The 26,716-nt window shown below is 39.2% G+C and overlaps 1 protein-coding gene across 2 annotated transcripts in view; it reads left to right on the forward strand.

The window, feature by feature from the left end:
* The first annotated feature begins 16,787 nt into the window (after positions 1 to 16,787).
* Positions 16,788 to 26,716, forward strand: part of LOC124621978 (putative protein FAM10A4) — a 188,701-nt gene continuing 178,772 nt past the window's right edge. The window contains exons 1-2 of one of the 2 annotated variants that reach the window (XM_047147515.1): positions 16,788 to 16,866; positions 17,516 to 17,812. In XM_047147515.1, the coding sequence (XP_047003471.1) occupies positions 17,521 to 17,812 (292 nt within the window). In that variant the 5' untranslated portion in view covers positions 16,788 to 16,866; positions 17,516 to 17,520. Of the gene's footprint in view, positions 16,872 to 17,515; positions 17,813 to 26,716 lie in introns of both variants that reach the window. The other variant, XM_047147514.1, reaches the window with a different exon arrangement.

A 26,716-nucleotide genomic window follows, 5' to 3' on the forward strand; every position in this document is an offset into this window, starting at 1 on the left:
AAACAGTCCACAAAATCAAATCAAAATTTAATTAAAAACCAATGTAATCCAAGTAATGGTATGGGTCATGACAAAATATACTACAAAACCTGACCAGTGGGTTGTGAGGATTGGAGAGGTAGTATAAAGGTCACCTTTTACGTTTTGCTAGAGTAAGTTGAAAATTACGGCTTCTAGCGATAATGTTTTCCAGTGCAAAGATAAACTACATTAAATAGCCTATAAAAACGTTACTATACATTGTTTCTGGAGCTAACACTTCCCATGCAAAGGGGAAGCGAAATGCGCAGTTTGTCATAAAATATTCTTATAACGGTATAAAATAAATGTTTATCCTTAAATGAAGTGGGTTAGAAATGAATATTCAATATGCGTACTACATCTAAGTGCAGTAGAACCATGTTAAGGGATAAATGGTGTCCTCTAGTTGTACGTGGGGTAGGGGGAGAAGTGTGAGGTAGAAATTAAAGGAAAGGCAGGTCGACAGATAGTGTTCATGCACTTCCCTCTTTCTTAGGTCTGCAAACCGAAGGTCGAGCAGATGATTCCCCTTTCTGTCTACCCCACTACATCACAAGGAACAACTACAGAGTGTTTCACAAAGTTATACAGCCACTCCACAATGTGCCTTGTAAATCACAAGGAACACAGTGCAAAGACATACCCAGGAAGTGTTTATTTTGCACAAAATGTGTTAACACTGCGTGGAATGCAGATATGAGCTACTAATGACACTAATACAGGCAATGCGTGTGAATAGATTCTACCCAAAAATCTCTGCATATTGTTTTACGCTACTAGAGGAGAAATATATCGATATATATTCTTAGTCATCCTGCACGGCAGCTGTAGTGTTCTACTGGGTAAAGTAACTTCCCTCATTGGTCTACTCGCTTTTCAGATTACAGGCAGACTACATATCCCGAGCACTTTCTGTCCAGTTCTCTTGTGTGAGCAGACAAAATAACTTCACTGAGCTCGTGTTTATGTAGTGAATTCATTTTCAGTTTATTCAGTGAGTACTTATTTGTAGTTGTTACGTGAGCTATTATCAAGAATCAAGAATTTTATTCACCGTAGATCATTTTACAATGATATTGGCTTCGTCATACAAGATGTACAGTATGTTCCTGTACTTCAATTTGTAAGTGTGATGTTGTCAGGAAGGAATCTGATTGGTGAATGCGGCACATTGCTGCTGTCTACTGTTGACAGCATATTGTAAAGCTGTGTAATTAGGTTTTGGTCACTTCGTGGTGAATTGCTGAATGACCAAAATTTACTCCATTTCTTTCGACATTGATTGTGTACATAAATCTTTTCCATTCAGGAACTGCTGAGACTTGTACAGTGGGTTGCACTGAGTGGAATCACTTACTATGCATATGCAGTGCATATCTTCAAAGATGGGTGTGAGTGTGTCTGACGGAATGGAACTGATTATGTTCAGGTCTAGAACACTAATCTATTGAAAAGTATTGCTTGACTTGTGCTGACATCTCATCTCAGAAGTTCCAAAACACCCAGCGACCTAGATCAGTGGTAGACAGAGACAATTTCAACCGTTGGGCCTCTTGAGATTTTGGGAGATTTGAGGCTGGGGTGATGCATTTCGTACCTCTCATGCTGTGAAAAGTATTCCAGGTGGTGGTAGACACATAATACAGCAATGAAGTCGACGCTGTTGTGTACATACTGAAAGCATGTTACACTTGGAAATGGCTCTTTAATGCTGTAGATAGCTGACAGCCCCAGCTGTTGACCTTTTTTACATAATAGTTCACTTAACAATGCAAATACTCAATTAATACAGAAAACGCTCGACTACGAGTATAACATGAGCTCAGTGAAGTTATTTGTTCTCTTGGCATAAGAGAACTGGATAGGAAATACTGGGGAGATATAGCGCCTGTAAACTGAAAAGCAAGCAGCTTTCGTGAAGGGGGAAGTTGCCTCTCATGGAAGAACACTACAGCTGCCATACAGAATGACTAAGATTCAATTTCTCCTCTAGCAGTATAGTATGGGGTGCAGAGATTTATGTAGATCCTGTCGCCCATGTGCATTACTTGCGTTAGTGGCACTAGGAAGTCGTATCTGCATTACATGTAATGTTAACGCATTTTCCGCAAAATATATATTGCCTAGGCATGTCTGTGCACTGGATCACCAGTGATTCATGTGGGTGGCGAATCATCTGCTCGATTTTCAGTTTCCAGACCTATGAAGGAGGAGAGTGCATGAACACAGTCCAGCGACCTATCTTTCCTCTCGCTTATACCCCACACATCTTCCCCCTAAACCCTGTTACCCATTGAGACACAATAATTATCCCTTAATATGGTTCTATGGTACTTAGATGTGGTTCACATTGAATATTTGTTTTTAACCCACTTCATTTAAAGATAAACAGCAATTTTATTCCTGTAGGACATTATTTTTGATGATACACGATTTTTCCGTCACATGAATGCGAGAAGTATAGGCCATGGAGAGAAAATGAACAGATCTTTTTTTGTGGGAACCTTAATGTGCCATTAGCTTACCTTTGTACTGGGAAAACATAAAAAGTGGCCTTTATAGCCACTCTCTACCCAATTCTCGTACCCCACCGCTCAGGATTTTTAGTATGTGGTTCACAATATTCCCTTCTAGCACTATGCAAAAATTTGCGCTACACAATTTTTAACTTTACTTCATTGGCTGGACTAAGAAATTCATGTGATAGAATGATGTATTAATCTAAAAACGTTCATAAAATTCAACATAATAATATAGGCAAACAATAATTCCATGCTCTGAACAATTACACATAATTAAATGATAATCTTACAAAGAAATAAAATGAATAATTTAAAAAAATCAGGAAATCTATATGGTAGCAATTGCGGTTTCTGTGATAAATTTAGAAAGATGGTCTTTTACATTCTAATGTATTTGAGTACACTCCTTTAATGAATTAATCCTCATGGTAAACATTTTGGAATGTATTTAAATGCCAGCAATGGAAATAAAAACTTTCATACACACCAATTTGTTGCACTCTCCTTGTGCTCTTCCTTATCTAACTCGTCTCAATGGAAGAAAAGTAACGTGTTTAGATCAATGAACTGAGATGGAAACTTCTGCAAATACTGTTTATTGATTTGAAAACTCCTAATATAATCCTTTTATATTTGTACCAACTTAGACCTATTACAGACTAAGACAAAAAATCGACACACCACCTACAACTTAATGTACGTGAAGGGGTCGAACAGAAACGCTGATTAAACTCAATACTCAGATTTATTCATGAACACATTTATGAGATCAACATATTAATGAATAATCAAAACCAGAAACAATTAGATCAATCCAAATTTACATAAACATTAAATTTAAAGCAGTTCCACTCCTCTATCAGCAATTGCTTCTTGTCCTCCTGAGAATTTATTTCCTCACAGTGTTCAGTGGTGACTGAGAACTATAAAGGATGCTTGATAAGAACAGTGGCTGGAAGTTGATGGTTAAAAATCCAGAAAACCACACTTAATTACAAGTGCAAAGGAGGTGAGACAGACAATCATCTTGGACTTCACAAGTGTGAAATCAACTAAAAATCCAGAAAAGCACACATTCATTACCAGTGCAAAGGAGATGAGACAGGCGATTGTCTCGGATTCCACAAGTGTGAAATCAATTTAAGTACTTTGCCAGTGGTGCCAACCACTCTCAGGATAAGTAAGATTGTGATGTGTCGAACTGCATGATGTAGATGTGCAGGCCCCTTTTGTGAAGTCGGAAACGTCAACATCTGATCAAGGCTCCAAGGTGCAGCATCCTCTACTGTGCTGCAAAACCAAGTCGATCTGGGCACTTTTGCATCCTACCCACAAGACCACCAATGCGGACACCTTCACATCTTACTTGGAAGTCTTCTCCAATGTGGACAATTTCACGTCCTACTGGCAGGTACTTCTCATACTGCGTATTCCTTGCCATCAAAACGAGTCCAGTCACCAACTGCAAAATTACGAACATCTGCGGTCCAACCACGATGATTCTATCCACAGGGAATCCCACCAAAAATAGCGTGTCTTTTCCTGCTTGCAATGATAACATGAAACTCTCCTCTACTACCAACAAGTATTAATTTCAATGCAGTGGTCTGATAGCACACTTCTGTACGCCAACCACATGTTCTCCCACCAATTTCAATACCCTTGCATCCGCATTTGTGAAACTCAGAGAGGCCCACTACAAGAATAGAGTGTGTTTCTGGTAGTCTGTGCTTTCTACAAGAGGCAGGCGCTAATTGTCAAAAAAAGTTAGGCCAACATAGAAGAGTCGCATCAGCTCCTGCACATGCGACCATACTGTCCAAGGCTGCTCCTTAGCCACCAGCTGTCATTGTGGGAGTATAATGCTCGCTGCCCCTTGTGGGTTCTGGCCGTCTTCACTTCCCAGAATCTTATGCCATCCAGTATATGGTCCCATACATCTGACATCGACCTGTTCAGCCATAGTGTTTCCCGTCACTCACCCTCGAATTCTGTGCACATTCGCATCCATCCCAGACGTTCATAACCCATTACAAACCATCACCAAGTTAATAAGGAGAAACATCACACAGGGCACTCTACTGCTAGTCACCATGTTTTATGACATCAGTAACATCACTCTACTGCTAGTCACCATGTTTTATGACATCAGTAACATTTTTCCCATGAATTCTCCTGTGGTCAGCCTCGAGATGATAAATATATTGTAATTATTAACGAAACTGGCACATACAATGCTTGCTGCGTTTCAAGCTGGTGTGGTCCCCTCCCATATACAGCAGGCCTTCGAGCAGCTCAAGAACTGCCCAGCACGTGCCATGACTTTGGCACACCCACTACCTCATGCTCAACGCAGTATTATGTCTGACATGAGTGACTTTGCTATTGGGGTGGGCTTACACAACTGCTTCGATTTTTGTCACGTAAACTGATAGCTTCACAGCACAAGTGGTCTGCCTACCATCGTGAACTTCTAGCGGTTCAGGAGTTGTTCATTAGTTCAAATATGATTTGGAAGTCAGACCACTAGTCATTTACGTGGACCATAGATTACTGGTGGCCTCTGTCTGAAGCCAATCGAAAGTTATGTGGCTCAGGCGAACACGTCACCGGGACTATATCACACAGTTCATGACTGACATAAACACCTGGAAGATGCACACAATGTTTCTGTGCACAATCTCTCGTGGATCAGAGCCTTCTCCACACAAATCACCTACGATACGTTCGTAGAGGTGCAGCTGCAGAACCAGCAACTATAAGACCTTCTCCAAAATCCCACTACTAAGCTCAAAACAAAACATTGCCATGTACCGGGTACAACTGAACAGAAAATATCTGATGGTACACAAAACTGAACTTACCCCTCGTCCTCCAGCCAGTTCGGAAGATCGCTAACTGATTGTTATTTCGTTATGCTCCACAACGACAGTGGCCTGCAGAAGCGATTAAGCGAGGGGTACACACTTTCGAGATATTATGACAGTGACGATAAACTGTGTCAGACTTGCATGGATCCTGTACAGCGACTCTTCCACCAACAAATCACCACTTCTTTTGTGCCTGTCAGCCCCACCCCCTGACACTCAGCGGGGCGGCCTTACAGCACACATGGATGCCCCAACGATTTTGAAATGCGCTGTGATGCACAAAACTTCCTACCTACGACCTGGGTATCAAATTTGTTGACTTTTTTGGCCATCAATGGACAACAGCTGGAATTTCGTGCTGAGGACTGCTACATCATGTCATTTCACACACTATTGAGCCACAAGTATCAACAGACCGCTGCCTCAATGTTACTGCACCTGCCTCATTATTATTGCACCCAAAACAAAGCATCCTCTCAACCTCTCCGCCGAGGATTCCAACGCTTCCACCTCACAGGCCAACCCTGCGGGCTCTGCTCAGACAACCGATGCCTATGACTTGTCCCACTATGGCTGGACTCATTGATCTTCAGGATCACCCATATGTGATGATATGGGACAGCTACCATGTATGGGTGTTTCAGCCAGCACAACACTGTTCCAGAAAGCACAAACACTGTTTCGAATGATGTCTGCAATGAATCAAACCTCACCATGCCTCTACTGTCGCACGTGTTTATTACTGCTTCAACATCATCGGATCACAGAGATTATCCCCCCCCCCCCCCCCCGCCCCGTTCCCAACGCTCCACAGTAATGGAAGGGGGGACGGGATCTTTTGGGATGCTGTGACATATTAATCTCGCTGACCATTGACTGTGATCTAAGGCCATCTTTGGAACTGTGAGTGCGCTTTAGTTAGTGTATCGCTATCCCTTGTATGGACGTGGTCTTGTATTGTGGTGTGTAACAAATTGAGAGCAATCTCACATTGACTGTCACACTTGTCCTATACTATGGTAGGACTCTATGAACACACACTTTATTTTGTCCACTGCTACTAGGTGAGACAAAAAACGAATAGAGATAAAATGATCAAAAGTATGTAGACAAGTTGCTTCACACCCGAAAACAACATCAGCACATTGACCCTGCTGTGTTACGAAATGACTAAGTGAAAAGTTGTGGCGGAATCGATAGCCATGCCTTCTCATCAACGCCAGATCTTGCTGCAATGTCGGCTGAGAGAGACAAGGCTGTAAGAGAACACTTAAAAACGAGTTGTCGAATATGTAACTCTATGATAAAAAAAAAAGAATCGTCACCGGTTATAAAATTCCCAAATCGAGGACGTTTTGCAATCCTGGACATTACCGCCAACAGCACTAAAAACCAGGACTCTCCCGGATAAAACCAGGACTGTCTGAACTTATTATTATTTGTATCCAGGACAGTATAATACAGTTATTTACAAATTCAAAACGTACCTACAATAAATAAGCAAGACACATGGTAAGCCTGTTTCTAGACTTGTTCTTCCTACTTAATAAACATTTGACCACTCTGAATTACGACAGCCACCTGACCTAAATGTGTTATTTTAAATTTTCATATTATAATCAGTATTTTTTAATCTGAAGCACAGTCTAACATAGCAGTCGCGACACTCACTCCTGTTAAAGTTGATACCGTTTGAAAGCTGGTGCGACACTGGCGCTCTATGTGGTGAGAAAGGAGAACTTCAGATGCGTCGTAAGTATGTCTGTTTTGCAACCCTTTACTACGTGATTTACGAAATATTTAAATTATTTTTTGCCTCCGAGAGTTTGTGTAACATCAGAAGACATAGATATTTCTAAAAATGATTCTAATTTAACTGCAAGTAGGGATAAAAATCATGAATCCAGTGGCAAGTTACCACACATCCGTGAAGAAAAATTTGCCACATTGGGTAGAATTGCAGCCTACCACGTGGATATCAACGGAATATAAACACATGATTCACACATAAGAAGCACAGACATGTACGTCTGAGTGCAAAAGGGATCGACACCCCATTTGTCCCCTGCTGCGACAAATACGACCTTCATCTTTATATTATTCTAAGTGGGACAAGCAACTGCCAGGTGTTGTTATTGTGGTCTTCAGTCCAGAGACTGGTTTGATGCAGCTCTCCATGCTACTCTATGCAGTGCAAACTTCTTCATCTCCCAGTACCTACTGCAACCTACATCCTTCTGAATCTGCTTAGTGTATTCATCTCTTGGTCTCCCTCTACGATTTTTACCATCCACACTGTCCTCCAGTACTAAACTGGTGATCCCTTGATGCCTCAGAACATTTTTTTCTCACATGGCAGCCCTGCAGTCAGTCGGACGCGCGTGTACGAAGCTCTCACTAAGTTAAGCGATTAATATGGAAATGAGAGCTAATCTAGTTAATATTACATTTTAGAATAGTGAATTTACTTCTTATCTAATCTATCTATTGAAGGTTTCACTTTTCTAAACATAATTACATCGAATAGGCCGGCAGTCGTTTTGTTTACATACTTAGGCGTAATTTCCTACGAGCGTAGATATTTGTTTTGACTAGAATTAGCATTTCAAAGTTAAATTAATTCGTGTCTCTCATTCAGAATTTGTGTGGTTAATTAAAAGTTTCTGGACCAAGATTATAAGTTTGTTTACATTAGTGTTTAGTTACGTATTAGTACAGGCTACGAAACTATTGTGATGTTGTTGAAGTTGTTTTCTGCATACGTTACGTTTTACAATCAAACCATGTGTGACAAGTGTGGTGGTTGCCGTAGAAATTTGGAAGAGGGGGTGTTCTGTATAGACGGTAGGTTGTGGTTTCATTGGGGCGAGTACAGCGGGGAGGAAACAAGGGTAGATAATGAGGCTCTTCCATGGCAGTTTAGGTTATGTAGAAAGGACAGAAAAATCGCGGAACAGGAGGGAAAGATTTGTGCCCTTAAGGCTGAATTAGAAAACGCGAACTTGGAATTATGTAGGTTAAGGGAGGAAAAAGAGACTGGGAACTGGGAAAAGGTTGCAAGCAAAGGGCAAAAAAGGGAAACACTTGAAAAAACTCCAGAAATTCAATTAGTAAATCAGTTTGTCTTGCTATCTGAAGTGGAAGAGGGGCCTCATCCAGATGTTGTTGAATGTAGGTTGCAGCAGAATATTAGCTTACAGAAAAAGGAGACAGGTCAGTATCAAACCAGAATAGGGAAAGAAGAATTCTGCTTATAGGCAGCAGTCATGGGTGGGGTGTGGGCAAGCAGCTTCAGGAGAAATTAGGTGCAGGGTACCAGGTCACAAGTTTTGTGAAACCAAGTGCTAGCCTCAGCCAGGTGACAGAAAATTTAGGTCAGCTATGCAGGGACTTTGAGAAGAAAGATCAGGTAATTATAGTTGGGGAGCAGGAAACAACCTGGCTATGAATCCAAGGTACAGTATTAGATAAAATAGGAGCAGAAACTGAGCACATAAATGTGGGGTTTGAGGAGGTCGCTCAGTGCCATGATCAGCCATGGGTAAACACTGCTGTAAGGCATGTTAACACTGAGCTGAACAGGATGCTCCAGACACCGGCAAAATCTCACATAAATGTTGTTCCAGTAAATGCTATTGGTAGGTGGGGATACACTACACATGGCCTGCACCTGAAAAGGATGGGGGAAAATAAGTTAGCTTCTCTATTAGCAGAAACTGTAAGGGGGTCCACAGTTACACAAGGGGTGATCCCTGTGGTTAATGGGTCCAGGCAGACAGGTTTTTTAGGTTAAAACCAAAGTCCAGACAGATGACAATCGAGATAAATAGAATAAAAGAAACTTCATGTACAGTAAATAGGGGTAAAGCTAAGGGCAGTATCAACTTATTTCATCAAAATGTCAGGGGAATAAAAAATAAAGTAGATGAGCAATTAGTGTGTTCAGATGATCTCACAAATAAGAATGAGATTGATATACTCTGTCTGTCTTAACACCATGTAACTGTGGTCATGGATAGTGTCAACATAAGTGGATATAATTTAGCATCTTACACTTCTAGATCTAGAATGAATAAAGGAGGAGTTGCCATTTTCATAAAACAGCACTTTGAGGTTTGTGCATGTGAACTTCAGCTAGATAATGTAGTATTGATATTAGGAACAGTGTACAGCTACTCATTAGGAAACTGGGAGCTGTTCATAAAAAAGTTTGACTACCTATTATGCTGTCTGTCAGACAAAAAGAAGAAATTATTAATCTATGGTGATTTCAACGTAAACTTTCTAAGTAATTCTGATAGGAAAAGTGAACTAGAAGTGTTATTAACAACATATAACTTAGAATCAGTGATCAATTTCCCTACATGTATAGCTCAAGACAGTAGTACTCTAATAGATAATGTATTTGTACAGCAAGAGGATGTAGAACAAACACATGCTTTCCCTGTGGTAAATGGATTATCTGACCATGATGCATAACTGATTAACTTACAAAACCTAACAGGGTGTACACTTCAGAAGCCATTAAGTAAAAGTGTGAGGGTGCTCAATCCGGTATCTATAGATCACTTCAGAGAAAGTTTAGGAAATGTAAACTGGGAAGATGTATATAATGAGCCAAATGCTAATGATAAATGGAGTATATTTCTTGATAAATTTATATCCCTTTTTGAACATTGTTTACCAAATAAAATTACTAAATGTAACACCGCAAACTTTTCAAAGAAATCTTGGATTACTACAGGTATTAAAGTGTCTTCAGAAAGAAAAAAAACTGTATGAGACAGCAAGAACTAGTAAAGATCCAGAAGTAGTTTTACACTATAAAAATTATTGTAACATACTGAGAAAAGTTGTGAGGAAATCAAGAAATATGTATGTTAGAGAAGAAATTAACAACTCTGGCAATAAAATAACATCAATATGGAATGTTGTTAGAAGGGAGACAAGAAAAGTAACCAATGGGGTAGGCAGTATTACTATTAAAGAGAACAAGACCATCCTAACCAACAGTACACAAGTAGCTACTGTAATTAACAACCATTTCTTAAGTGTAGGAGAAAAATTCATTAGAATAGTTCAAAAGAAGAAGCCAGGCAGTACATGGAAGAGCCTGTTTTGAAAAAAATTAGTCAGATTAAGTTTCACCTACCAACCTCTTGTGAAATAAGCAAAATTATTAAATCTTTGAAAAATAAATGTTCTGTTGGAGTAGATAGCATCTCTAATAAGATATTAAAACAATGTGGAGCAATTACAGCTGATGTTCTGAGTCACATATGTAATGCATCACTATCTCAAGGTATTTTCCCAGACAGGTTAAAATATGCCAATGTCAGTCCTCTCTACAAAAAGAGGGAAACCACAGATGTCAATAATTACCGGCCAGTATCCTTGCTTACTGCATTTGCAAAAATCTTTGAGGAAGTAACGTACTCAAGAGTGGTTAGCCATCTCAACAGTAATGGGATACTTAGTAAAACACAGTTCGGATTTCAGAAATGCTGTTACACTGAGACAGCAATATACAATTTCAGTATCCACATAATAGAGTCGTAAAATAGTAAAAAGGCACCAGTAGGAATATTCTGTGACTTATTCAAAGCATTTGATTGTGTGAACCATGACATTACGTTAGAGAAATTACAATTCTATGGTATAAATGGAACAGCATATGAGTGGTTTAAGTCATATCTACAGAACGGGAAGCAAAAAGTCTCTTTATATGCTTCTAGTGATTCAAAGGAGTTTGCCACTTCATCTAACTAGGGTGAAATTACTTTAGGTGTTCCACAAGGTTCGATCATGGGTCCCCTCCTGTTCTTGGTATATGTGAATGACCTCCCTTCTTATGTGAATCAAGATGCTGAACTGATGCTGTTTGCTGATGATACAAGCATAATTATTAATCCAGTAAAATCACGTCCAAAGAAAATGATACAAATAAGGTCTTTGGAAAAGTCATTAATTGGTTTTCTGCAAATGGGCTTGCTCTGAACTTTGAAAAAGCACAGTACGTCCGATTTTCTGCTGCAAAAAGTATAATTCCTTAAATAAACAAAACAAATCAAAAGAAGTCAGTAGCCACGGTAGAGCATACTAAGTTTCTGGGTGTACATATAGATGAAAATCTTTATTGGAAAATTCATATTTTGGATCTCTTAAAACGACTAGGTTCAGCAACTTTTGCAATCAGAATTACTGCCAATTTTGAGGATGAAGAAATTAGTAAACTAACATACTTCGCATGCTTCGACTCGCTGTTGTCATGCGGAATAATATTTTGGGGCAACTCAACATTTAGGCAAAAGATATTCACTGCTCAAAAGAAAGTAGTTAGAACAATGTGTGGGGTTCATAGTCACACATCTTGTAGGCCTTTGTTTAAAAGGTTAGGAATTCTTACAACTGCTTCACTGTATATTTACTCAGTAATGAAATTTTTTCTCAACAACATGGACCAATTTAAAATCAACAGCGACATTCATGATTACAATACCAGAAAAAAGAAAGACCTACACTATCCTTTACTTAACCTATGTTTGGCACAGAAAGGTGTAAAATCTGCTGCTATAAAACTTTTTGATAAATTGTCAGATGAAATAAAATGTCTGACAGACAGCAGTAATAGTTTCAAAAACAAATTGAAATCATACATCCTTGACAACTCCTTCTATACCATAGATGAATTCTTGAGTAAGAGTAAATAAATCTGGAGATATAATATATGCATTTTATGGCATTTAAGGGAATGAGATAATAACAGAAATATTTAGGTATAACACTATAATGTAAAGAAAAAAAAACTTGTTTCCTGTTCTTTCCCGTGCGCATTTCTTGTGCATTTGACATGTTCCACATCATAACAGTTTTTCTATGCTATTGATCAATGGAACATGTAACTAACTTAATAACTGTCCTATTAACCGATCCCTTCTTCTAGTCAAGTTGTGCCACAAATTTCTCTTCTCTCCAATTCTATTCAATACGTCCTCATTAGTTATGTGATCTACCCATCTAATCTTCAGCATTCTTCTGTAGCACAACATCTCAAAAGCTTCTATTTTCTTCTTATCTAAACTATTTATCGCCCATGTTTCACTTCCATACATGGCTACACTCCATACAAATACTTTAATAAACGACTTCCTGACACTTAAATCTATACTCGATGCTAACAAATTTCTCTTCTTCAGAAACCCTTTCCTTGCCATTGCCAGTCTACATTTTATGTCCTCTCTACTTCGACCATTATCAGTTATTTTGCTCCTCGAATAGTAAAACTCATTTACTATTTTAATTATCTCATTCCATAATCTAATTTCCTCAGTATCACCCGATTTAGTTAGATTACATTCCTTTGCCCCCTTTTTGCTTTTGTTGATATTCATCTGACACCCTCCTTTCAAGACACTGTCCATTCCGTTCAACTGCTCTTCCAGGTCCTTCGCTGTCTCTGACAGAATTACAATACCACTTGTAAACCCCAAGGTTTTTATTTCGTCTCCATTGATTTTAATTCCTTCTCAGAATTTTTCTTTTATTTCCCTTACTGCTTGCTCAATATACAGATTGAATAACACTGGGGATAAGCTACAATCCTGTCTCACTCCCTTCCCAACTACTGCTTCCCTTTCATGCCCCTCGACTCTTATAACCGCCATCTGGTGCCTGTACAAATTGTAAATACCCTTTCACTCCCTGTATTTTACCCCTGCCACCTTCAGAATTATAAAGAGAATATTCCAGTCAACACTGTCAAAAGCTTTCTCTGAGTCTACAAATGCTAGAAATGTAAGTTTGCCTTTCCTTAATCTATGTTCTAAGATAAGTCACAGGGTCAGAATGGACTCACGTGTTCCAAACTGATCATCCCTGAGGCTGGCTTCTACCAATTTCTCCATTCGTCTGTAAAGAATTCGTGTCAATATTTGGCAGCTGTGAATTATTTAACTGATAGTACGGTAATTTTCACATCTATCAACACCTGCTTTCTTTGGGATTAGAATTATTATATTCTTCTTTAAGTCTCAGGGTATTTCGCCTGTCTGATACATCTTGCTAACCAGATGGTGATGTTTTGTCAGGACTGGCTCTCCCAAGGCTATCATTAGTTCTAATGGAATGTTGTCTACTCCCGGGGCCTTGTTTCGACTTAGGTATTTCAGTGCTCTGTCATACTCTTCATGCAGTATCATATCTCCCATTTCATCTTCATCTACATCCTCTTCCATTTCCATAATATTGTCCTCAAGTGCATAGCCCTTGTATAAACCCTGTATATACTCCTTCCACCTTTTTGTTTTCCCTCCTTTGCTTAGAATTGGGTTTCCATCTGAGCTCTTGATATTCAGACAAGTGGTTCTCTTTTCTCCAAAGGTCTCTCTAATTTTCCTGTAGGCAGTATCTATCTTACCCATAGTGATATATGCCTCTACATCCTTACATTTGTGATCTAGCCATCTCTGCTTAGCCATTTTGCACTTCCTGTCAATCTCATTTTTGAGACGTTTGTATTCCTTTTTGCCTACTTCGTTACTGCTTTTTTATTTTTTCTCCTACCACCAATTAAGTTCAATATCTCTTCTGTTATCCAAGAATTTCTTCTAGCCCTCGTCCTTTTATTTACTTGATCCTCTGCTGCTTTCACTACTTCATCCCTCGAAGCTACCCATTCTTCTTCTATTGTATTTCTATCCCCCCATTCTTGTCAATCGTTCCCTAATGCTCTCCCTGAAACTCTCTACAAGCTCTGGTTCTGCCAGTTTATCCAGGTCCCATCTCCTTAAATTCCCACCTTTTTCCAGTTTCTTCAGTTTTAATGTACAGTTCATAACCAATAGATTGCGGTCAGAGTCCACATCTGCCCCTGGAAATGTCTTACAACTTAAAACCTGGTTCCTAAAGCTCTGTCTTACCATTATATAATATATCTGAAACCTTCCAGTATCCCCAGGCTTGTTACATGTATACAACCTCCTTTCATGATTCTTGAACCAAGTGTTAGCTATGATTAAGTTATGATTTATGCAAAATTCTACCAGGTATCTTCCTCTTTCATTCCTTACCCCCATTCCATATTCTCCTACTATGTATCCTTCTCTTCCTTTTCCTCCTATTGAATTCCAGCCACCCATTACTATTAAATTTTCGTCTCCCTTTACTATCTGAATAATTTCTTTTATCTGATCATACATTTCATCATTCTCTTAGTGATCTGTGGAGCTCGTTGCATGTAAACTTGTACTACTGTGATAGGTGTGGGCTTCATATCCATCTTGGCCACAATAATGCATTAACTATGCTGTTTGTAGTAGCTTACCTGCATTCCTTTTTTTTATTCATTATTAAACCTACTCCTGCATTAACCCTATTTGATTTTGTATTTATAACCCTGTATTCACCTGACCCTACGTCTTGTTCCTCCTGCCACCGAATTTCACTAATTCCCATTATATCCATCTTTAACCTATCCATTTCCCTTTTCAAATTTTGTACCCTACCTGCCCTATTAAGGGATCTGACATTCCACACTCCAATCTATAGAAGGCCAGTTTTCTGTCTCCTAAGAACGATGTCCTTCTGAGTAGTCCCGGCCCAGAGATCCGAATGTGGGAATATTTTACCTCTGGAATATTTTATCCAAGGGGACGCCATCATCATTCAACCACACAGTAAAGCTGCATGCCCTCGGGAAAAATTATGGCTGTAATTTCCGCTTGCTTTCAGCTGTTCGCAGTACCAACACAGGAAGACTGTTTTGGTTAGTGTTACAAGGCCAGATCAGTCAATCATCCAGACTGTAGCCCCTGCAACTACTGAATAGACTGCTGCCCATCTTCAGGAACAACACATTTGTCTGGCCTCTCAACAGATACCCCTCCGTTTGTGGCTGCACCGACGATAGGGCTATCTGTATCATGGAGACACGTAAGCCTCCTCACCAGGTAGTGGGAGAAATATACTGTGAGTTCACACCCCAAGTCCTCAAAGTCAATAACACTGTCACAAATGCTGTCCTGTGTTAAATTTGCCATTAGAGACTTTTCACCCAATGACATATGCACTAGTTTATCAGCATTGGAGAAATGCCGTACCTTCTGCATTAAAAGGTGGAACGTATTGTCACTTATCCCACATTTAATTTCTATCCCTTCCAAATAGCTCTGTAATGTACGCAGTAATGGAAACATAAAACAGCAAACAGCTTATTATTGTCTTTCCATGGTGCAGATGACATGCTAATTTGGCTTAACAATAAGTCAAGGGCATCTTTTTTAAATATCGCAACCCTATAGTCTTCAAAATTTATTTGTCATGCTTTTGATCATTCTGTTACAGTTTCTGTTACTCTCTGTACTTAAAATGCGTGGAGCTTTCCTTGTCTTGCAATAGATTTACACGAAGTCTAGCAATCCGCACATTCTGATATTCCACACGCTTTTTCTAGACACAAATAACTACACTCATTTTTACCACTTCATCGTCAAAGCATGTCTGTGTTGACGATTCAGTTGAATCTGGCGCTGATGTATGTAGAGTTGAACTGGCTTCTTCTGTGCCATAGGAGTGTTTTCAAGCTTAAGAAGCATTTTCGTATTTTCTGTTGAGGTGGCTTATTTGAAATGTCAAACAATTTGGTTAACTGCATTCCACATTGTCTGCATTAATGAACTGGTTATGTTCGACCTGTAGTGGACAAAACTTAACTTTATTATGAAGGTAAACAGGGTCATTTTTCATAAGATGTTCTCGTCTGCTATTCATTATCCGTGTTCTACTTCCAAAACGAAACATTAATCATAAATATACATGTAGTTTGCAAGCGAATTCTGTCGATACAGTTTAGTAAGATGTTGGGATATACCTCTCAGGGTCCTTAGGAAACCTAAAAAAGACAGATGTGGTATCTTCTTGATTATGTATTTATTTATTTATTTAGCATCTGTGTCATCGTACAAACGATATTCGATTTGTCATACATAGAAATTAACAATATAGAATATACAAAATGAAATTGTCTACAATTGGATTTATTATAGACAGAAATTAAAATATAGAATGTAAAAAATGAAACTGTCTATAATAAATGACAGCAAATTTACAGTTGCTGCAGTTTATTGCCCTCCACTATATTCCCATTAGTACAAACCATTGCGTATACGGTACCAAAATAAACAACTACTCTTCGCTTTCGCTTTCACGATCGCGCGGAACCCAACAATTTAACTTATTGGCCGCTTGGCGTGCTGCTGGCGCACTACCGAACAAAATCGAGGCGAAGTGTCGCGACATTAGACTGTGGTCGCGACTGTGATCTGTAGCGAGATTCAGATAAAGATCTATGGCATGAGTAAACGTATCACCGTAACCTCGTGTTTCATGATCTTTGGTTTCTAGAAGTTTGTTTGTGGACAAGAGTTCGAATTGCGGTTTCTTGACGAGCGCGTGTGGTAAGGTAAAAGTGATAGATGTTTATCATATTGTTATAGAAAATATTGTTGTCGAAATTATGCAATAAAATTATTTGCAGTAAACAGTTTGCTGGGCATGACGATGAAAAGCTGCTTTTCTTCATAAAGTCTGAACATTAATCTTCCTAGTGGGGGATGCCAAGTATTTATATAGTATATGTACATTGGTAAAATAATTTGTTTATTTACTTATCACAAGGAAGTTATTTTATGTCATCGAACTGGCACTTTCTGTTTACAACTTTATTCGCGGAAGACAGAAATTCGGTTAAGGGCGGCATGGATCATAATAGTGCGTTCGAATGACAGTACACCGAATGTGCAGTTAGCATTGTGGAATGAACAATGGCCGGAAAAAAGGATAACTAGTTTTAGGGAATATTTCTATTTTGGACGTGATTCCTTAGACACTAATGTTACAAATGGTTATTGTAGTTCGTTCAGTGCTGCGACAAACAGAAATTTATTGTCGAGTGTGGGTGTCAGTGCGTGGTTATTTGTGCGTGTTAAAGAAATAGCCAAGAGTTAATAATGTGTTATCACTAATGTCGTCGTTAAAGTGTTATTGGAGTAATCACATGTTTTTATTAGTATGCTTCCATCTTATTAATGTTTCCGATTTTTGCAGGCACAATGGCAAATTTACCCTTTGGCAAAGAGCAGCTAACACAGCTGCGAGCATTTATAAATATGTGTCGTACAAATCCAAAAATTATTAAGACAGCAGAACTGTCATTTTTCCGGGAATACTTGGAGGAACTTGGAGCAGAAATTCCTGAGGTTGCACCGACAAGTGGTCATGGAGATGGAGAAATGCCATCCACAACGAAGGAGTCCAAGAAAGCTGAGCCACAGCCTGAACAGGATGAACCCAAAGTGGAAAGTGAAGAGAGTGATGTTGAATTAGACATGACAGGAGTTGTTGGTAAGAGACCTCAAATGGCTACAGCTGTTACAAATGTAGAAAGCTTTGGTTTGTAGTAATGTAGAAATGAAAGCACATACACTAACCAGAATATGTAGTTTCTAACATCATGGAGAGTGTAAGGGGAAAAGGCTGTGTTAGAATGTTGAAGTAAATTGCATGTTATTGTGGAATTGCCAAATGGTTGCTCATGTAATGGGCAGCCTTTTAACTGATCATAAGAACAACAGGAAAATTGAAGATTTACCTAGAAAATAGAGGTAAATGGGGCCTTAAAAAAATTTCTAAAAATATTTACTGGCTGTTGGGAAGATATCAGGTGAGATGTGATGAAATAATCATCATTCTTATGTTGTTGGTTTGCTAGAGGACATGACTGCTTACAGGGTTTATATTTGTTGTGGAAATATTGAACATACCAATACCACTGGCTTTCTTTGACCAGTGGCGTCACACACAAAAAAAAAAAGCAGTCTTAAACCACTCATCAACATCCAATATCCTTAAAGTGTATTTAATAACAAGAATTATATTCATTCTCACAATTCCCCATTCAATACCTTCATCAACTCATTAGCAAGCTGTCACCTGTACATTGTGCTCTGCTGCAGATCAATTAGTTACTTATTGGCAAGTTCTGTGGATCATAATTATGACCTGTCACTATGTTGTGATTTGAGTCAACTTTACAATTATAGTGCATATTTGAAGTGGAAAAGCATGGCAAAATTTACATGATTTCTTGATTTTTAAAAAATAAACATGTTCAATAACATATGCATAACTATATTCAGTCTCTTTCCCTGTGTAATTAAAAGTTAGTCAACTGTTTGACACATCCATCTCCTAATTCTGATATTATATGTTCACCCAGAAGTTGCAGACTTAGACATTTAAGATGATTTGAAACATGACCTCCAGTTCATGTTATTATTGTAAACCACAATTAAGATTTTGTGTGCGTTTGTTCATGTCTGTACCAAGTCTCAGCCAGACTGTCACTTCCCAGCCTTATCTATGTCATGGGATACACTACAAATGGGTCACTGCTACATGTATTTCAGTAAGTAATAGTGAAGCAAAATAAATATTGTCATTATTCGACCTCTTTGTATGCTCATATGGTGTTGAAGGCCACATCATTATGTCATGAGTCAAAATTGATGACTGGCTTCAGTAGGTTCAGATGACCCTTTGTAGCATCAGTTATGCTTTTGTTGTTACAGAACACAATTATTATTGGGTTGAGTTGTTTAGTTGTTGAGGGTGCTTCTTCAGTGGGTGTTTATAATAATTTCTCATAATGTACCATCGGAATATTTCTCATTGTTAGACACATTCTGAACTGATTTTTATGTTAGCATAATGAGTGAGATTGGTGGGCAATTGTCCTTTTCTTGTGTCTTGCACAGCAATTTGTATCCACGTTGTCATATTCTGACATATTGCTTTTGTAACTAACTTGATCATTAATAGATCCTATGACCATGACCCATTTAGCAACACTCATTTTACGGTAAATGTAGGTACATAATCACTTATAAGTAAAAGATCTTTGAATGCAGTCTGCTCCCCTCTGCCATTTGCACCACTTCCATTACTCCAACTCTTATTTGGTGGCTGGGAAACTTTGCTACATTTAAACAGCCAGTTGGAACTTTTTTCAAAATTTCTACCATATGCCATTTTGACCAATAAATTTAATTTGGTCTCTCCACTGACTGAATGTCTGTGCCACTGATTTCACTAGTAAATATTGAAAGTGACTTCTGTAAAATGTTGCACTGTGTAAATATCAAATGACATGGGAAATTAGAGGCATAGAGTCATTGAGAGTCTCATAAATCAAAGGTTTTGCATGATCATGACATGGAAGAGTGTATTGGGTGGGGCAGACAACAGGCGGAGAGATATTTGGGAGTTGAGAGTCTTGGGGTAGAGTAGAGAGGAGTGTGGGGGATGGGGCTAGTGGAGATTGAAGCCAGGAGGATCACGATAACTAAGGATGCTACACATAGTTCAGGGAAGCTGCTGTTTGAGGCAAGGATCCAGATGGCCCAGGTTGGGAAGCAGCAGTTGAAATAGAGCACATTGTCCTCGGCAGCATGTTCTGTCACTGGATGTGAACTCTGCCCTTGGCCACCATTTGGCAGTGCGCATTCTTTCAGGTGAACATTTGGTTGGTGGTCGTGACCACCTAAAACGATTTGCTAGTATTGAAACAGAGCTGCTGAATGACATGACTGCTTCCATCCTGATTGGGTAGGACAAGCCTATTGCAGGACTAGTATTGTATGTGCTGGGTGGGTGTATCAGATTGAGCCTTCCACAGAGGAAGGTTCCATGTGGAAAGGGGTTGAAAGTGTGCGTGGCTTAAGGATGGACTAGTATATTGTGTAAATTGGGTGAGTGGTGGTATGCAATTTTGGGGTGGGAAGAATTGTGTATAGAATAAAATGGTATAAAGTCGAAGCCCTGGCGAAAGATATGGTACACTATTTCCAGTCCACAATGGGGGTTGCTTGTTTACAGCTGATTCTTGGGGATGAGGTAGGATTCAGGGTGTATGGAGATGTGGTGCGGGAAATCTGTCTGCAGAGTAGGTTTGAAGGATCGTGACTGTTTGTGAAAGTCTTGTGAGACAATCAGTATACTGGAAAAGGGAATTACATTCGCTTTGGATGTGCTATCCGCTGGTGGCCAGACGGTGGGAGTGTTTTTTTAAATGTGCCTTTCAAGAGCTCAGCACCTTAGTGAGCTACCAACTACTAAATTATTTATGTTCTACCAGTACTTTCTATTGCCATATTTGTAAAGCTCACAGAACATTATTTTTTTGTTGTGCACTAGATTTCTTGTGGACATCTCAATGTATTGCAAACTCTCCATTGGGGTCATCTTCAAAAATACAATAAAAAAGCAAACCCTTCTTTGCCTGATCTTAGATTTAAATATAGGGATGTCATAACGTATTTAGGATAGTAACTTAATAATTTGGTAGATATAATAATGCTGTGGGACTGAAAAGTATAAATTAACATTGTACCTATGAAACATAACTGTTCTTCACAGTGCCAAGGGAAGTGTGACACATTGTATTACTTCATCCTAATCTTTATAATTTCCTTATTTAAGAGTTTGAGCTTATTTTTCAGTCAAGATAAATAAAACTTTTTGTTCTTTTACCATGAAGAACCTAGAAATACATATTAAGTTTGGGAACAAATGAAAAGTAGAATGAATTCTTACGTAGCTGATAGTCAATGCTACTTTTGTTTTTCAGGCGCACTGAGTATTTTATTGGGTCAACTGAAATTTGTAGTACCACCCTATGGTTAGACCCATGATGTATTGTGTTACGTTACATGACATCATGGTGGTGTGACATATTTGAAATGGATTGTCAGGATGGCGATTCTTCTGGAAACCCTAGAATTCTCCAAGAATTGCATTAAACATGGAAAAATCAGAGAACTCTCAGGGAATTTAAGGAATTTCATAAAATATCAGAGAATTTTGTGCTTTTTAACCTTGCATTGAAATTAAATTTTATTCTGGTTTCTAAATCAAAATTTTTTAAATACTTAATATTTCAATTTATTCCATATCAATTATTGATGCTTAAAAATTGCAGTTAAACTACTGTTTATTGCCAGTAAATCTCAGGGAATTTTGTTCAAGTCTCTTTTTAAGTAGCCAATCTAATTGTGTTTACAGTGGGCGTGTTGGAAGGTGCTGTGGGGCTCTCTAGTGTGATGTTTATATTTCTGAATTGTTTGTGAGCGATTTTAGTGCTTCACTGAACTTTTTGAGTACTGTTTGTAAGAATAATGTTGGAAGGGTTTGTGGCAGTGAATGTTTAGATCAGGGTCAGTTGTGTACATTGTGTCTACTGCTGGATCTATGCAGCCAGTGAGAGAGCCATGGATAGACAACGTGTTTCAATGGAATGTTGGCACATTCTCATATTAGTACATCACTACCTCCGAAACTGTAACACATTCAGAAGAAACAGGCAGCTGTTTTGACAACCAGAATTATTAATTAAAACTGTGCTATTGGGTTCCAACGTAGCCACAACCTTGTAAATTGTCATAAAAAAAATATTTATGACAACAATGAAGAAAATAATTTTTTTCTATTTCAGCAGTACAAAATTTGTTTTCTTGCCTCTCATTGGTTACATTGCTATGTAAGACTGACTTATTGCGAACCTATGATCAGTAAAGAAACACCACTGTGACTGCTTCTATCTTGTTCTGCACTTTAGCCACTTGTGGGGCTTAGTGATAATTTTGATGTCAGCAGTAATGGATAATACAGTGTTAGATCAAAAAGTAATGCCGCCTGCATCATAAAAAATAATAATGAACGTATAACAGTAGAATTATTACAGATCTTAGCTTGAACCCTCCTGTGCATGAGACTGTTGTTCAACATAGTCACCGTGGATTTTTCACATTTGTGCCATCATTGAATCCAGGCATCAAAACCAATTTAGAAAAATTCAGGGTTTTGCTTCTTTACCCATGATTTTAAAGCTGCTATAACCCCATCCAAGTCATTGAATCTGTAGAAATGTAGGTCATTTTTCTTAGGTCCAAACAGGTAGAAGTCAGATGGGGAGCATGAGATACTGCTGACTGGCCTATTTTTGCAATCGCTTGGGTTATGAAAAATGTCATATGTGGGAGCACGCATTACTGCCTCCTTAAGGTTCTTAAGTGTGGTTACAGAGGTTTTGCTGTTAGTTGTGAACTTGCAACATGTGTTTTCTCGCATCACTTCATCGCGTGTCCTTGATTGGCGCCCGTGAGAAATGATGTCTGCCGACTACAGCACACAGTTTATCTGCATTGTCCATTACTCCATTACCAAACTTCTTCACCCAACGCTGCACGTTGCTGATGTCAACTACTGCGTCCCCATGCACTTTTTTCATGGATGAGGTTAAAACAGCTTTGAAATCATGGGCCGGCCGTGGTGGCTGAGCGGTTCTTGAGTGTGCACATGTGCATGGTGACGGTTGAAATTTTGTGTTGTGTAGAGGACAGTTCAATCTATGATTTGCATGGGAGATGGCGTGTAGACCATAATAAAATTCCTACAGTTATTTGGTTTAATTGTGAATATGTGTAGTGTTATATTTGTGTAGAAGGTAGAAGATTGACCAAAGTAGCTGCATATCGGACCCAAGACCAATATGTGCGGCGTTTTCGATGGGACAGCATGTGGCACCACAGTGAGACATCGAACTGTTACAAATGGGTTACTTCAAAGACAGTTCCAAGCCAGAGGCCATGTAGCACACATTCAAATGGCTCCAAACCACCTCAATTTGTGACTTCATTGGTGTCAAGTGAGAGCTCATTGACGGGCAAGGTGGAGGTCTCTTGTATTTTCTGATGAAAGCTGGTTATGCCTCATAACACAGATTGCCATATGTTGGTTAGGAGGAGGCTGGTAGAGGGCCTACAACCAAACTGTCTGTGTGCTAGACACACTGGATCTATACCTGGAGTAATGGTCTGGGGTGCAATTTCATATGACAGTAGAGGCAATCTTGTGGTTATCCCACCCATCTTGACTACAAATTGTATGTCAGTCTTGTGATTCAAACTGTTGTGCTGCCATTCATGAACAGCAGTACCGGGAAGGTCTGCCATGAGGACAACACTCACTCACATTCTACTGTTGTAACCCAACATGCTCTACAGGGTGTCATGACGTTTACTTGGCCTGCTTGATCACCGTATCTTTCTCCAATTAAGAACATATGGTTCATCATCAGGAGACAATTCCAGCGTCATCCATGACCAGCATTAATTATCCCTGTATTGACTGACGAAGTACACGAGGCATGGCACTCCATCCCACAAACCAACATCCAGCACCTGTACAACACAGTGCATGCATATTTGTATGCTTGCATTCAACAATCTGGCGGTGAAAATGGTTATTAATGCGCCAGCATTTCACATTTTCACTGGCTTATCTTGTGCCTAATTTAACCTGTGATCTTGCAACGTTTATCGCTTACATATGTTACCTAGACAAACATGTTCCTAAAATTTCATTATGCTACATTAATTATTTTCTGGTGGTGAACCGGCCGGAGTGGCCAAGCAGCTCTAGTCGCTACAGTCTGGAACCGCGCGACCGCTATGGTCGCAGGTTCGAATCCTGCCTCGGGCATGGATATGTGTGATGTCCTTAGGTTAGTTAGGTTTAAGTAGTTCTAAGTCCTAGGGGACTAATGACCTCAGAAGTTAAGTCCCATAGTGCTCAGAGCCATTTGAACCATTTTTTTTCTGGTGGGTGTGGAATATGTCAGAAAGTATAACATAAAACATTTGAATATAATACTTACTACCCTGATCGTTTTTCAGGAGATTGTCGAAATAGGTGAATATAATGCAATAAACTGGAACAGCTAATATTTACAGAATTTACATGCTGTCAGAATGAAACACTTATGCACTATTAATAAATTTATCATACACAAAATACCTAATCTTGACTGTTGTGACCAAATGCTGTCAAAACTGATATCAAACAAATATTTTTACTTAAGCTGGCTTAACACTCTCAGTTAAGATATTCATCTATGGATCAGAAGGAGTTGCCTATCAAAAAGTCTTTCAAACTCTGTTTAAACCGTTCTTTATCTGAAACCAAGTTTTTAATGGCTGCTGGCAATTTATTGAAAATGTGTGTTCCTGAATATTTGGACCAAGGTAAGTGATTTTAGGTCTTTATGTAGATTGTTCTTATTCCTAGTATTGATACTATGTATTGAGCTATTGGTTGGAAATAGGGATGTATTACTTGCAACAAATTTCATTAAGGAATAAATATACTGAGAAGCAGTGGTTAGAATACCAAGTTCCTTGAACATGTTTCCACATGCTGTTCTTGAAGATACACCACAAACGATTCTTATCACACGCTCTCGCACCCTAAAAACTTATGCTCAGTTTGATGCGTTGCCCCAGAATGTGAACCCATATGACATAATAGAATGAAAGTAAGCAGAGTATGCAAATTTTTTTGTATTTATATCTCCTACATCTGACATCATTCTCACGGCAAATACAGACTTGTTTAGGTGCTTAAGCAGTTCTGTGGTATGTGCTTCTCAAATGAATTTATTATCAGGTTGTAATCCCAGAAATTTAACACTGTCAGCCTCATCGATCTGCATGTCTTCATAGGTTATACACGTGCTGGAAGGAAATCACTTACAGGTTCTGAACTGCATGTAGTAGGTCTTCTCAAAGTGTAGTGACAGTGAATTAGCTTTAAACTGCTTATTAATGTCAGTAAAATATGATTAGCGGCTATTTGTAAATCTGTACCTGACTTGCTACTTATTGCAATGTTTGTATTATCTGCAAACAAAACAAACTTAGCATCTGGCAATCTAACAGTTCAGAGGTCACTAATGTATACAAGAAAAAGCAATGGACTCAAGATGGAACCTTTAGGAACACCACATGTAATTAATTCCCAGTCAGATGAAGACTGACTGCTTACTGCACAGGAATTTTTGCAATGACACCCTTTGTTTCCTGTTAGATAGATACGACTCAAAACCATTTTGCAGCATTGCTGGTGACACAATAATATTCTAATTTACTTAAGGGAATGCTGTTGTCAACACAGTCAAAGGCTTTTGACAGGTCACAGAAAATACCAGTAGCCACTAATTTATTATCTAATGAGTTAAGTACATTCTCATTGTAAGTGTAAATAGCTTTCTCTATATCAGAACCCTTAAGAAATCCAAGCTGTGACTTGGACAATATATTATTAGCAGTCAGATGCATAAGGAGATGCTTGAAAGTCTTAACGTCAGCATACTGTATCCAGTCTGGAAATGTTCCGTTGATATGAGATTGAGTCCCCAAATAACTTAAGATAGAACTCAACTCGCATGAGCAACTTTGTTGATATGTTACTATACCCACTGGAATACTTACATTTTAAGGATTTTATGATAGATGCTACCTCTTTGGGACACCCTGCGGGTCCGGGGGTTAGAATAGGCCTGAGGTATTCCTGCTTGTCGTAAGAGGCAGCTAAAAAGAGTCTCATACTTTTTGACCCTATGAGTCCACGTCCCATTCTATGGTTTGATCTGCCACTTTCAAAATTCTACAGAAGTGCGGGACATATGGGGAAGGATGGCTTATGTAGTGCACAAGTTATCCATACTGCCCTTAGATTCGATCTCCTGAATCTCTTGTCATGGCTTTGTATCTCCACCTGCGATTCGACTATTTGGGCCAGGACACTTTCCGGGGTATGTCATCTTCTTTTGTTGTCTCCTGTCCTCTTTCGCCCCCATGACAATATTGGATTTATCTGCACCTAATATCCAGCACAGTAGCCTGTCCGTTGTGGTGGGGCCGTCATGTACCCATTTGGTGGGAGGCCCCTGACAACACAGGGATTGCACTGCTGATGATGCCTAAGCTGTAAACTCCCCACATATGCCAATTTAGAACAGTGGCACGTTTGCAGGGGACCCAAAGACAACAGGGTTGCTACCGGTGCCTTCATCTTGGCCTTTGAGGGTGATTCATTGCCTGAAAAGGTCAAGGTTTACCGATGTGACGTTAAACGGTACATCCCTCCCCGTATACTGCGCTTTAAGTGCTGGAAGTTCGGGCACATGTCTTCCCGCTGCACTTGCAGCACCACATGTGCGGGCATCCACTGCACCCAGATACTCCATGTGCGCCTCTTCCCACTTGAATCAGCTGTGGAGAGCACTCGCCCCCGCCCCTCTGCTCGCCAGACTGTCCAGTGCTCAGAAAGGAGCGGAGCAAATATGGCAGCTGAGGCAACAAAGGTTTGGTTTCTTCCAAAACAATTACAAACATTGAGGTGTGAGCAGGA

This window comes from Schistocerca americana, chromosome 7 (genome assembly GCF_021461395.2).
Source record: "Schistocerca americana isolate TAMUIC-IGC-003095 chromosome 7, iqSchAmer2.1, whole genome shotgun sequence".
NCBI classification, from domain to species: domain Eukaryota; kingdom Metazoa; phylum Arthropoda; class Insecta; order Orthoptera; family Acrididae; genus Schistocerca; species Schistocerca americana.